This window comes from Rousettus aegyptiacus, unplaced genomic scaffold (assembly GCF_014176215.1).
Source record: "Rousettus aegyptiacus isolate mRouAeg1 unplaced genomic scaffold, mRouAeg1.p scaffold_m13_p_4, whole genome shotgun sequence".
Classification (NCBI taxonomy): domain Eukaryota; kingdom Metazoa; phylum Chordata; class Mammalia; order Chiroptera; family Pteropodidae; genus Rousettus; species Rousettus aegyptiacus.
In genome coordinates this window covers 160,286,352-160,300,566 of record NW_023416307.1, presented here as the reverse complement: position 1 = coordinate 160,300,566, position 14,215 = coordinate 160,286,352, and the positions used below count along the sequence as shown (strand labels likewise).

General features: G+C 58.4%; 1 protein-coding gene across 5 annotated transcripts in view; it reads right to left on the bottom strand.

Moving 5' to 3' along the window:
• The window catches only part of LOC107517420 (contactin-3), a 103,772-nt gene that overhangs the window by 11,580 nt on the left and 77,977 nt on the right, over positions 1-14,215 (bottom strand). For 2 of the 5 annotated variants that reach the window (XR_001598507.2, XM_016158114.2), the window contains 6 exons: positions 10,682-10,799; positions 9,572-9,730; positions 9,328-9,477; positions 7,743-7,813; positions 6,695-6,929; positions 4,574-4,689 (listed from right to left, as the gene is read on the bottom strand). Coding sequence is in view for 4 of the 5 variants with exons in the window: in XM_016158114.2 (XP_016013600.2) it covers positions 4,574-4,689; positions 6,695-6,929; positions 7,743-7,813; positions 9,328-9,477; positions 9,572-9,730; positions 10,682-10,799 (849 nt within the window). In the remaining variant the exon portion in view is untranslated. Of the gene's footprint in view, positions 1-3,020; positions 3,461-4,573; positions 4,690-6,694; positions 6,930-7,742; positions 7,814-9,327; positions 9,478-9,571; positions 9,731-10,681; positions 10,800-14,215 lie in introns of those variants that run through there. The other 3 variants (XM_036219383.1, XM_016158116.2, XM_016158115.2) reach the window with 3 other exon arrangements.

The window sequence follows — 14,215 nt, the reverse complement described above, 5'->3', positions numbered from 1 at the left end:
AACAGAACCACCCAACACACGGCTCTGGAAAAGCACCACTCTCCGGGGTGAGACCCGCTGACAACACAGGGCGGAGCCTGTGACAAGGACGTGGTGGCGGGCTGCGACCAAGTGCTCTGCGCTCGTAAAGAGACACACGCTCTCCTGTGTTCTTTATGTGCTTTGTTTGTCTGACTTCCATTTTTCTACTCTTGATTGCGGAATATAAACCAGGAGGGCCCTTCTGTGAGCAGTGAGAGAACAAGCTGTTCGCACACAGCAGCAGTGGCCCTGGGTCCTTGGCCGCCAGGGTTATGCAGACAGTGGGGGCTCGTGGGGACCGTAGCAAACCAGATGCCACGCTCCCCCATGACGGAACCTCCTCTTAGCTCTGGCTGACGGGGGAGGTGTGCCCACTGCTTACAGGGCTGGTTTTTTTTTTAAAGGAAGCAAAAATTCTAATTTTAATGCAAAGTGCTTCAAATTTAGAGGTGGCTCTAAATTTGTGCTTCTAGGCTGCATCGGGCGACCAGGCTCACCCTCTGAGATAATGCACTAGATGTTACTGTTTTATTTTTAAATAAACAATTACACTTTCTTTATTTAAAAATTTTAAATAAATTTTAAAGAAATTCTTTAAAAAAATTAGTAGCAAACTATAAATCTCTGGTTTTTCAACAATGACCCTAAATTAGCATACTAACATTATACCAGATTGATATTTCCTTAAAAATGTGAATATATGTGTGTATGTATGTGCATGTGTACATATGTGCATGCATGTTTATACATATTTACATACAAGCCCTGTTAGGTGCAGGTGCTGTGTTCACATAGGTATGTGCATTTCTCTTGGAAAGGAGAAAACAGCTTTTACAAGGATGACGTGAATCCAAGTGCTGGAGACACAGTGGAATGTGTAGTTCACGTGGCTCCTGCCACTTTAAAGCAGCAAATACCAAAACTCGACGTTTTAGCAATAAAAAAACCACACACACATATCTGACAGACCCTGTTTGCCAGCATCAAAGAAAACCACATAGATGTCATTCATTCATTAAAGTAAGAATAACATGTTGTCCTTTCTAAAGCCACAGCCAAGATATTGCTAACGGACGCCGGACACCCCTGCCGACTGCTTTCCCCAGCTGTGAATGGTGTAGGTGTCGCTGGGTGTGGAGGGTCCTGAACGATACGACAGACGCCCGGCCCTGGAAGGCACTGGATAGTTATCAGCTGAGAGTGACTGTCAGTAACTGGAATGGAACGTGGGGACAGTCTGAAGACTCGTGGCATGGGGTGCAGCATGCGGAGCGGGGCGAAGCCAGGTAATTCTGAGCTAGAGAACCCTCGCCTACGGCCGGCAGCCCAGGGGAGACGCCAGGCTGCACTGCGGGGTGCCAGTCCGCGGCCTGTCCCCCCTCAAGCCGCTGTAACAGGAGCTGCTAAGGCCTTGTTCCCAGGGGGCTGATTTCAGGGAGAGCGGCAGGTAACCCTCCACTGGCGCGGGAACTGCTTCCATAAACCTCCAGGGGGTGCCTCCCGACAGCACCTGTCAGGTGCTGAAGGGCTTGGTGAATCTCCAGCGTCCAAGGACATGCATTTTCAGGTCTCCACTGCTGACGGGTACTAGAAGCATTTATGCGGTACAGAAAATCTGCCCAACCGAACATACTAGATTTTATTATATAATCTTCCATGACTTAAACAACTGAGCAAATACGCATCTAAAACAAAGCAGTGACATTAATGGCTTCCATTTCTATAAGTATTTAATCAACTGTTCTATAAAATTTTGCCCAAAATCATACCTATAAGGTTAGATACTTTTTTTTTCAAAGAAGGAAAAGTCAAGAAGAACGTAAAGCAAAGGCGCCTTTTTGCCTCGGCCGTGTCCTGAGAGCACAGAACACGACTCCTCACAGGGGGATTGCAGGGGCACGAGCCGGGGACGCAGAGGGAAACTGAGGGGCTGCACTTTGCCGGTGAGCGGCGGGGAGGTCACTCGGGCGTGGAGGGGCCAGACAGGCGGGCGCGCAGCCCCCGCCACCGCAGGGCGAGCGAGCCGAGCCGCAGCCGCGCCCCGGGGCCCGTCGGAAACGCACCTTCAAGGGCTCAACGCGGCCCAGCCCGCTACGGAAAGGGCCGAACTTACGCGGCAAGCGCAGGTGACGAAGGAGACCGGGCGGCTCGAAACGCCAAGCCGCCGTCGGGCACCGGGGAGCACGGTGGAAAGGCCGACCCGGCGTGGGCGCGAAGCCCGAGCCTCGGGGTCAGGGAGGGTCGGCACGGCTCACGCGTGCAGGAGGCGGGGAAAGGCGCGAACGGTGGAGGGGCGGTCAGGGCGCACCGGGGGCGGCGCGACGTGGTCCCGCCAGCGCCCGGAGCTGGGGCCGCGGCCCCCGGCAGTGGCCGAGGGGGACCCGACCGCCGCCCGAGTGGAGCCAGCGCGGGCGTGTCCTGTCGCCGCGCGGTGCGTTCCCGGCAGAGAAAAGGCGCCGCTGTGCCGCGCGGAGGGGCCTAGGGCTGCGCGCTGTCCCCACGTCCCTGACGGCACCCCGGAGGGCGGCCCAGGTTCCCGGATGGCCAGAAGGCAGGGCGTCCGGCCGCGGGGCCACCGCCGTCCCCCCAGCTGCACCCCTCGGGGCTGCGCCCGCCCAACAATCAGCGTCGCGGGCCTTGAGCAAAAGCAGTTGAGATGGGGCGCCCGCCCCCCATCCTCCCCTGCCGCAGGCGCCAACCGCGATGAGACATTCGCCTGGTCACTGGCGGGTGTCTGGGAGCCCAGCCCCGGGCCCTTGGATTCTCCCGCTATGAGGTGTCTCTCACATGCCAATGCGACACCTGGGGCTGCGGCTGCCAGGCCTCGGGATGGGGGGCGGGTGCCGGGGAGCTGGGGCGCAGAGCGTCGGCGCGAGCTCCAGCCCCAGCGCGGGCAGGAGGTCGCTCTGCAGCCACCACACGCCTGTGCTGGGGCCTCCCCGGGGGAGGGTGGGGAGCAGGTAGGAGCCGTGAGTGGAAGGGGGCCTAGCACATGGGGTGGGCGTGGCCAGGAGGGCAGGCGGGCCGTTCCTCTCCACATTGTTCTTGAGCTGGAGCCTCACCACGGCCACAGCGCGCCCTCCCGCGTTCGCCTGGTCCCCCAGCTATCATAGAGGGCCGCTGCGTGCCCCAGGGGCTGGCAGCCCGCGCAGGTGGACTCTGGACTGAGGACGCACCGCCTCCTGGGGGTCGGGGGTGTGGCACCAGATTGCACTGCCCTACTCGGGTGGCTGCAAATTTAAAACTCATGAATTGTTTATTTCTGGAACTTTCCATTTAATATTCTTGGACTGCAATTGACCACAAGTAACTGAAACCCGGGAAGAGAGGGAGACGCACTGGCGACCGCAAGGTCTGGGCAGCTAAAGCCCCTTGGGGCTCCCGCTTCTTGATGAGGTGACGTCCTCTTTTCTTCAGAGCCACAGACCCGCTTAACAAGCTGCAGGTTTAACATGGGACGTGAACAGAAGCAGCCTGAGTCATGTCAGGATTACAGTGCTACCTGTATTTCTATGAGTAATTCGGTTATTCCAAAAACAAACGGCCCTGCCATGAGAAACCCTTAATGTCACTGAGATTTCATTGAATTTAAACTTCAAATGAAATGAAAATGGCACCTTTTTGAGCTACTAAAGCCCAGGTGTTAAGTCAAAAATGTGATTTTAATAGACTAACATTATTTTGTTTACAGCTACAGATTTTCAGAGACACAAGATTTCCAACTTAGCTGCTAGACCAAACACACTTAAACAAACACCAGGCAAGACGCATCCAACATGCTCAGGGGACAAATGCAGACCTGCGCCTGGTCCCGGGCGGGCTGGGGACTGCATGCCCGGCCTGACGCCCACTGGCTTCCCGCTGGATCCGGCCAGTGGAGGCAGGAGACGGGGGGCTGGGCCTTCGTCCCCGTGCGTGCGCCCTCACTCACATGTGGTCCCCGCCTCTCCAGCATGACAAACCCTGCCCCCCCATCTGAACGTCCTCCTATTTCCTCTAGAAGGTTCGGCTTCACTGGCCTGAGGCGACCTCTTCGGATGGCCCACCCTCCCCTGCACTGTGTGACCGGCCGAACCCGCATCACACTTGTTCTTGTGTTACCTCTTGTGTCTTTTATCTGATTTCCCCAAAGAGAGTTCTTTGAGGGCAAAAATTACATGACAGGCAGCTGGCTTCTCTGGACCCTAGAGGAGACCCTCTGACCTGACCAGGCCACGGAGAAAGTAAGACGAACAGCTGGAGGAAGGTGGACCTTGCTGGCGCGAGCAGCCTGTGAACTCAGTCTGCAGCTCAGTCTCACTCGTCTTTTAGTTAATCCTTCTAAAAAATTAGGCCCGTGTGATACATGATTTATTTTTCTAGGACTACTTCTTTTTGACCCCAACTAAAATGATTTTTATTCAACTTGTTGAGCTAAATTCAGTGTCCACTGATAGTCACGGGGGACAATGAGCTGCTGAAAAGTCAGACTTTAGCTAAGCTGTCCTGTCTGAGGAGACCCTGCCGCCCGACAGTGTCCGCACACAAGCTGACTGAAGGTAAAGGAAATCACCTCGTAGCCCAGCAAGTGTCCATTGCTCGGCTTCCAAGGGACGGCGCCCCAGGACACCCCGATTTCTGAGGCGGACAGGCTCCTTGCTGAGACTTGAGATGGAGCTGCTGTTGGCTCTGTTTGGGAACGAAAGGGAAATGAATTATAACTTTAGTAGTTAATTAAAAATTACTGAAGTTCTAATTTTTTTTAAAAAGTAACGTCAACATACTTGGATAGTTATAGAATATCCCATAAAGATATTTGAAAACATAAGCCATGTCCTGGAAACAGAGACACTGGTCAGCCTCCACGTCACAGGGGCAGTCGGGGTCAGGGCCACACGCCTGCCCTGCCCCAGGCTCGTCCTGCATGTCCTTCCGGTGTCTCGGCCTTCTTCCCGCCTTCCCTTTGTTCTCTCTACCCGAGCATTCGCTCGTTCTCTCCCTTTATCCCACAGCTCCTGCTGGGGAACTCTGCGCCCACACATGCTACTGCTTCTCCTTCATCACCACCGTCACCACCGTCACCACCGTCAAAATCACCAGTCTCGTCAAACAAAGGTCAAAGTCGTTTGTTCAGTCAGCACTGAGGAGCCCCTTCTCTTTGAAGGTGTGGACAGATGTGCGCAGGGCTCGTCCCATAGTAAGAGGTCCCCTTGGAAACAGATGTCGCTGAGGGCTTCACGGGCCCTCTCCCAGGCCACACACGGCTGTGAGCAGGGACTCCCGCCCCAGAACCTATTTCTGGTTCCACAGTCCTGCTCCCCAGCTGGGCTGATGGATCCTGAGGCAGATTCTTGACCCAGATGTGGGCCTCCTGGATTCTCTCGTATGAGAAACCGGAACTCGGTTTGGGGAAACCAGGGGTATGTAGGACTGGCAGGCAGTTTGGGGGCACACTGCACCCCTGACTGAGGCCCTTCCTTCCTCCACCAGGGGTGCTGCTCGACTCCTCCCGATTCAGTGTGTGGCCCAGCCAGCTGTCCTCACAGTCGAACACGTTTCTGACATTTGGAACAGAAGGACCTTTCACCAACTCATCAGTGGTGGTACCGGGGGGAGGCAGGGGCAGGAGGCAGGCTCTCCCCCTCCGCACTGCCCCCTGCCAGCCCGGGGAGCTCTCCACTTCAGGGCCGTCCTCCCCAGACCCCCAATCTGCCCTCAAAATGGCATCCCCGCATGCTTGGAAACGGGGTCTGACTGTGCCTACCAAAGCCTTTTTCTTTTGCAGAGCTTTTTATAACACCTGTTGGCTCACAACACCTGTTTATTCTTCTACGCAGTAGAAAAAGAGAGGCTAAGCATAGGGGTGGAGTCCATAAAAGACCGAGTCTGCCTCCCGCTTTAGGAGTGGCCACTGGGGACTGAGTGGACGCCGTGCAGCCTTGTCACGAGCTGGGTGGTTACGACCCGAGGCCCTGGCTTGAAACACTAGCTCAGGCGTCTGCATGGATGCTGGTAAGTTTATTCATTTCTTTCATCAAGGTTTCATCTTCTCATGTGTCGATGGGAATCGCGTGCCATTCCTCCTGGGGAAATTCTGGGCGCAGCACCTGGCTGAGGGTGTACGTCCGGTCCCCGCGAGCCCGTCACCCTCACCAGGGCACGCCGCAAGTGGTGGCTTCCCACGATTCTCTAATGCTACCACAGTTTTCTAAAGAGGCCATCTCTGTCTGGGGCAGGCGTGAAAGCGAGGCAGAGACGGGGCCGGACAGAGTGGGGTTCGGGGGTCCCCACCGGCTGGAACTGGGGGCGGAGCCACAGGCCTGCAGCGTCCACTCTGCAGAGTCACACTGGGGGTCCCTCTCACCAGCCGCAGGACAGCTACAAAACCCGAGGCTAGGGCGCTTCCAAGGGAACGTCTCAATCTTACCCCAAAAGAAAGCCGTGAGGGTGTGCTGGTCCCGGGCACGGGCGGGGACTCGGGGCGGGCGCCTCACGAATGGATTTCTAGCTGACCGCCCGTGACCACCCACTGGGCCCCGCACCCCACGTGGGCTCGGCTGCTGTTCGGTCCTGCACTGGGGACCTCGGCTGACTTCGGTCACTGGAGGGGGTACACCCGAAGTCGCGACGGACCCCCGGATCAGCGCCCGAGCCCAGCGGCGGATCGTGGGGGCTGAGCTGTCGCCGGCCGTACCTTCCTCTGCAGAGAACACGGTCGTCACGGGGCTGAAGGGGCCTTCGCCTCTGTTGTTGTAAACGCCCACTTTAACCTCGTACAGAGAAAACGGCGCGATGCTGTCGTTCCTGAAGACATATCTTGGGGTGTCGGCTGACGTGACCACCGTCTGTATCCAGTCGGTGACCCCGAGGGGCCGGAACGCGACGACGTAGCCGAAGCCCTCGCCGTTCTGCAGCTCCTCGGGGACCGGCTGCAAAGGAGAGGCCGGTCGGCGCCTGCCCAGGGGGACGAGGCCACGCTGCAGAGCCGCCCGATAGCCGCTGACCTCCTACTAAGCGGCGGCACCAAATCAGAAACCGCGCAGGGGGACAGTCGGCCGCTTGTAAGTGCGCACGGAGCACGCCTCGCAGCACAGCCGTGCAGGTGGCTGACGAGGACCCTCTCGAGTCACTCGGATTTCTCAGCGTCTTACAGCCCCGGTGTGAGGTCCGAATCATAATAAGAAGCTGAATGAACCTCATCTCTTAAGCCCAATAAAAAACACCTAATCCCTAATGCTGGTTTTGTGGATGTGACAATTAAATTAAAAAAAGTAAAACTTAAAAAAAAAAAAAGGCAGTAGAAACGATGTAATAACTCTCAAAGCTGTATTTGTTTCCTGTCAAGACCTGCTACTGACATCCCATGTCCCATCACGGCCTCCTGACCTTTTCCCCACCAACACCTTCGAATGATATACAGAGTTCTAGTGCTTTCTGACTCTAAACGTGTTAATTAAAATTGTTCCTGATTATGACACAGAGCTACAGCTGGGAGAACTGCCAGGCGGCCAGCGCCCGCTGGCCTCAGCAGGTGTGTGTCACCGGCAGGTGCGAGGGCCGCCCCGGAGCCACCGGCCAGGACCTGACTCGGCCCTGCGGTGGCAGCCGGCTGGCCCCGGGCCAGCTGCTTCGCGTGTTTTCATCTATGAAACGCTGCCAAAGGACTTTCAAAATGAAATGTGCCAAAGGCTGGGGACGGCGACGATGCGCGGAGAGCCCGCCCGGCGTCCGCGGCCACTCACGTCCCAGGTGATCACCAGCTCGGACCGGCTTCCGCCGCCTCCGCTCACTTCCGAAGGCGGCACCTCGGGAGCTGTGAGGGTCAGAGAGACAGCGGTGAGCTGCGGGCGCGCGGGGCGGCCGGGGCCGGACTCGGCGCTGCGCGTGCGTCACAGTCGGGGTCAGGCGACTGCTGCCACCCCGCACGCACGTGGACGCGTGTTCGCGTGTGTGGTGCAGACGCGCACACACACGGCCGACCCCGAGCAGCACGGGCTGACCCGTGTGTCCTCTGGCAGGCAGTGGGCCCGCTGTGCGCTGACCCGCAGGGCCCGCCAGGGCTGGGGTGGCCGCGTGGCCGGGCGTCACGGGCACCTGGCACCAGCCCCATTGGACGCTGAGACACAGCTTAGCACTTGGTGAGTCAGAAGTCACACACGACTGTCAGCTGTACAGTTCAGGGTCGACGGTAGGTATTTGGGGGCAATCATTCAAAAATTTGTTTGCATGAAATTACCAAACTTCAAACAGGAAGAAGAAACGGTTCAGTGTGGAGGCTGCAAAGGGAAGGAGGGTCGCCGGGGTGACCGGCGGTGGCAGCCGGTGGGGCCGTGCCAGCAGCGAGTGCGTTCTGGCGTCCACGCCAGCGTCACGGGAAAGCGTCAGGCTCGGACCCGCCACCCCGTGGTGCGATCCCCGCAGAGCGGCAGCCGGCGTTGGTCCCCCGGACCTGGCGCACCCCGGGCCTGACCGGGGAGCCCAGGGCCCCCAGCCGCGGGCGTCGTCCACAGCTGTGTCCACACGTCCAGGGGCGCTGGGCACGGAGGAGCCCCAAACACGCTGCGCCTTAGCGAAAGGTCCCCTCCTTCCCGCCAGACCCGGCATCGAGGCCCCCGCTGGCCTGGATGGGGAAACGCACTCCGGGAGGCCTCTTGGGCTCAGCCCCGCCCCCCACCCCAGGACCTGCCTGCTGAGCTTAAAGCATCGTTCCCGTTAGCATGGCCAGTGCCACAGAGCACAAAAGGAAAGCCAGGACGCCTCAGCCATGTGATGCTGGGGACACTTTCTGGTTTTCGGGTGTAATGCTGGATGTTTTTAGAATTATAAGGTAGTCTGCAGCTAGCATTAAGAGCTACCCCACACGGACTGTGGAACGATTCTCAATTCCATACTGGAGAAGCTAACACGTCCCAGCTCATCGCCCGCCTGAGCTCACCCGTTGAGCTGGCGGCAGAACAGGGTGTCCCGGCAGCAGACCCCTGGCTGTCATTCCCTGACAAGTCGTCAGGGCTGCTTTTAAGTAAAAATGGCACTTCTGGTCAACAGGGCGACTGTCACAGAGTAATTAAAACCTTAAGTGACAAAACCGTATTCACTCAACATGCTCTAATCAACGCTAACAGTGGATTAGACGCTTGAAGATGAGAACTGCTTTCACATGAGTCTTCTGACAAATGCCACTGGGCCGGTTCTGCCACCGGACAGGTCAGATAACTGGGACAGTGATTATCGAGGCTGGTCCCCTGCTGGCCTGGACACCTGGGCAAGGGAGCGGGCCACCCACCCCGGGGAACCTGCTAAGCCATTACTCAGGAAGAAAACACTAACCTGCCTCCTCAGTTCTTACTTTTTCTGACGGTAAACTGGGCTCTCCACCTCCGATTTTGTTGCTGGCTACCACACGGAACTCGTACTCCACCCAGGGGCTTAACTCGACGACAGTGGCCGTGTGGGTTTTCCCGTCGATGACCGCGGGCACTAGACGGGAGGGGTCGAGGGTCAGGGTCTGCGTGTCCCGGCACTGACCTGAAACCCGCGGGCAGGCATTGCGCGTCTGCCTGTCCCCGTTCACCTGTCGTGGCGGCCTGCCAGCCCACGGAGAAGGGCGTCCGCGCCTGCACCGAGTAGCACGTGACCGGGCTGTGGTTGTCCGCGCCTTCCCTCCAGGAGAGCTGGGCCGTGGTGTCTGTGATCTCCTCCACCGTCACGTTCTCTGGGGGTCCCGGGGAGCCTGAGGCGGGCAAGGGTGCAAACGCTGGGGGCTACTCCCCAAATGTCACCCTCATCCACCAAAGGGAAGGCCGTGTCACATGACTGCCTGAACCCTGCCAACGAGTCCCGACTTCACAAGGCCGTTTACCTGGCCCCCCCCACCCCCATCTTTCCACTGTTGGGTTCCACGTCTGGACGGGAGGCAGTGCTTCCAAAATCACAACATGCACACCTGCAGTCGCCAGCTGCTGACACCGCCTGCTGACGCCACCTGCAGACGCCGCCTGCAGACGCCGCCGGCTTCCTGAGGCCTCAGCTCAGCAGGCCTCCTGCTCCCTCCCCAGTGCAGGTGTCTCACTCTGGGCTCGATGCCTGTCCCCGTGAGCCGCTGGTGTGACTGTCGTTCCCCGTCCCCGTGAGCCGCCGGTGCGACTGTCGACTGTCATTCCCCGTCCCCGTGAGCTGCCGGTGCGACTGTCGTTCCCCGTCCCCGTGAGCTGCCGGTGTGACTGTCATTATCCGTCCCCGTGAGCTGCCAGTGTGACTCTGTCATTCCCGGTCCCCTGTGAGCTGCCGGTGTGACTCGTTCCTGGTGCGTTACCCGGGGGTGCTTCACCCTGTGACGCACGCTGCTCATCTTCCAGCCCAGCAGCCAGTCCGTATGGTGCACAGCCCCTCACACGCACGCACACAGACATCACTGTTCCCTCACGTTAAACACGACCGCTGAGTGAACGACACACTCACGCACGTCGCCCGGGCAGCGGCTGTGGGATGCTCGTGACAGTGAGCGCCTTTGGAAGGCGGAGCTGAGACCCTCTGCTCCCCGGGGCGAGCACCGCCCCGCCACGTTCTGGGGGGCGGGGGGCGGTCCTCAGTCAGCACTAACGCTCGCTGGCGCGTGGCGGGTTCCTGCGCACGGGACGCCCGGGTAGGATGGGAATCGTGGGGCGCGGGGCGGGGCGTTTACCTCTCACCGTGAGGTTGGCGGCGGACGACACGCTCTCCACCGCGGTCTGCACCACGCACACGTACTTCCCGCTGTGCTTCAGCTGGATGTTTCTGATCATGAGGTCGCCAGATGCGCTCTGTGGGACACACGGGCGCGACACGCTTCTAGTCCGGGAGTTCGGGGTCCCGGCCACACCCCCGTCGGGAGAGGCCGAGCGGGAAGGCAGGCGGCGGGACGCTGGCCGCGGCCACACCAGGGGTGCGGGGACAGGCACCGGGCAGCCGGACGGTGGGCAGGGACGTGCGGCCAAATGCCCAGCCCCCCGCCCCGCAGCGACGGCTTCAAAAACGAACGCGGGCGGAGATCACGGCCTCGGCGCCCGCCCCCAGCCCGAGGCGGCACTAACCTCCACTCCCACCGCTCAGCACCTCACTGCCCCCCGAGCCCCACCCGCCGCAGGGTCTCCTAAGGAGACGAGGCAGCACGCGACCCCCCCCCCCCCCCCCCGGTCCCTGGGGCCGAGGCACGCTGGCGCTCAGAGAGCCCGACGCCGCGGGGGCGCTTCGAGGACTCGGGGACAGTCGGTACGGACCCCTCCGTAAGGAGAAACTGAAACATTTTAAATCCTGAAAGTGACAGCTTTTTTTGCCTCCCCCCACACCAGTTTACAGAGCAAAGGGCCCTCTTTTTAAAAGAATGTGAGATGTGAGGTCCAGTTCATGAGGCCCGAGAGCCGGTTTCTGTACCCATGTGACGGGTGGAAATGACCACTGGGGGGCGGGGCCTGGGCGGAGCCTCTGGGAGGGGGCGGGGCTGGGGCCTCTGGAGGGACCAGCTGCCGGGGACCCTCCCAGCACAGGGTCCAATTAGCCTGCGGGGTTTCCTGGCATCTGTGAAAGGCGGATTCCGCCAGCTGCTGCAACGTTTGTTTATTTACTTGTTTGCTTGTTTATTTTAGGCGAGGTATCCTCTGGTTGACCTCGCAGATTGCAAGGACCTTGTCAGCTTACAATCCCTCATTTTTCCACCTACAGCATCTGGTCTTCCCAGGTGGTTTTCCATCCAGGTGCTAACCAGGCTGGACCTTGTGTAGCTTCGGAGATCAGGCGGGATGGGGCGTGTTCAGGGTGGCGTGGCCGTTGACCACTGCTACGCTGCTTTAACCCCTAACTCTCTGACGGGGCGGCCTCTTCCCAGCCTTGGCCGGTGTGGGCTGCTCTCTGTCTTGGCTTCCTCGGCTTGGGCCTGAGTTCCCGAGTCCTGGGTGAAGGTGGCTGTGGGGACCGGAGTGAAGCAATCATCAGGCTACACATCCCCCTTTCATCAACGTGGACTCTTCTTCCTCTCTCCTCCTCGGGGTTACTTAGGAATCTATCCCCAGGACTAAGCCCTCGGCGCGTCTGACCTTTCGAGAGCCTTCAAGTTGTACCAGCGCGTGTGCTCCTTGGAGGTGGGCCGTCGTCCTGTAGAGAGCTCGTATTTTCCGTGGAGGAACTGTTGCTGTGGAATCCATCAGAGCTCTGGGGTGAGTGCTGATACCGTTATTTGCTCATTTTGAAAGCATGTGGGTGAAAGAGACCAGAGCAGGACCTCTGTTATGTCCCTAGACACAGGGTACACCTTGCAGGTACGCAGGCCAGCCTTGTTTCTGGAAGGAAGAGGGAGGGGCTTGATACAGGCTGTCATCGCCCTTCACTGTTGGTATTGATCGGTGAAGAGCGAAATCACTTAGAGCACACATAGAAACCAAACCACCTTCCCGAAGAAATGCAGTGAGGCTCACCATCAAGGGATATGTATTTCTTAATTATCTTTTTACTCTGTAGGATGGAAGAAGGAAGCAATTAATTAAGATGTGAAGACGGTGGGCCCACTGACTTTTTTTCAAGCACCAGTATGAAACCGAATAGATGAATATGTAAATGAAATATAAAATTTAGCAAAAATTAGGAGGCACACTCCTCAATTTGTGCCTCTCTCAACATCAGTTTGTCTTGTTGCTCTGCCCGGGCTCGCTCCTGCCTCCGAGTGGGGCGGACAGAGTCCAGAGCCGGCGTCGCGAAGGCTGTGTCGGCCACGTCGGAGCAGCGTCCACCACGTGGCTCCTGCTCTGGGACGTGAACCCAGGTCAGGGCAGCGGATGCACACACGCGGACGGGTCACCAGTACCAGGGCAGCGGCGTGCGCGGAACCCGCAGGGCAGGTCCCAGCGCAGGACACGCCCCCCGCGCAGGCGCGTCCCGCGGGCAGGCGGCGGGGCGTTGAGTCCGCTGCGCATGAGCAGTGCTGGGCGCGTCGTTTCCACGTCACTTTTGACCTGATGTATTTTAACAGTGCATCGTCTGGACCATTTTGCTTTCTGATTATTACACTTGCATGGCAGAGCAAATGTTCCAAAGTAAATTGTCCATTTTTACTAAGATTTGCCTTGAACTATTATTTTTTTTTGAAATTAACACTTGTCACCCCTTTCTTTTTGTAGCATTGGATGGATGTTTGCTTTTCATTTACGTCTTTTTACTTAAGGCCTTAGTTTTGGCCACAACCCTGCTGTTTTAACGGGTTTTCCTACAAGTACCTCTTGCGGGGCTCCCACTGGGGGCGGGTTCGGGCCCTGGGTCTTGGTACACACTGCGGTTGATAGAAGCAGACGCGGATTTCAGTTACGTCTGCTGGGAACAGCTCTCCATGCCCGGTTGAGCGAACGAGTCCATTTTTGTGCACATCCCTCTCCCCGGCGGGCACCCGGAGTCCATGCTTTCGACCCCAGATAGCTTTGTGGGAGGGGTCGGGCTTCAGGGAAGATGGTCAAGATGAACAAAAAAAATGTCTCTGGTCTAATCCCCTCTCATAAGGGCGCAGTGCTGGTGTGGTCTCTCCACGACCCTTCCAAGTCAGCCAGTGTTTGAGTCTGGGCAGAAAGATAAAGTGTGAAACGCTGGAACTGGGCACCACCACAGCCATGTCTGGGGGAGCCACGTGCCTCAGGCCCACACTGAAGGTGCCCCTGCAACCTCTGGCACACTTCTGTAATGTGAATGAACTGCTATTTGCAAACGCTTCGTCCTCGTATCCTGGTAGATCTGTGAAGTAAAGCAAGTCGAAGCGACCACGCCCTCCATGGCACGAAGGACCACTTTCAGAGGTGGCCTCTCCCCCACAGCGGTGTCCAGCAGGAGTGGCCGGCACACCTAGGGTGAGCTGGGCCTGTGGAGGTATCATGTGGGGGCCGGCCGGGTAAACGAAGAGCAGGCTGGTTGTCACCACCAAGCCTCCGGTCGCTCCCGGTGATGCCTGTCCACACATATCCTCGTCTGTCACGGATCAGTCCACGGGATGCACACGAGGCTGTGCCGCCTGCTGCCTGGCCTCTGACGGCCCTTCGCCCAGGAGGTCCCCGCACGCCACGCTCACAGGGGAGAGCCGTTCGCCGCCCGCAGGTCCCAGAGCGCCTGTCCCCGTGGGCCCTGGCCCCACACTCCTCCTATGCGATGTGTGTTTGCTCTAGACACTGGGTTTAATAGCTTTTCTCAACCTACAGTTCTCCGCTGA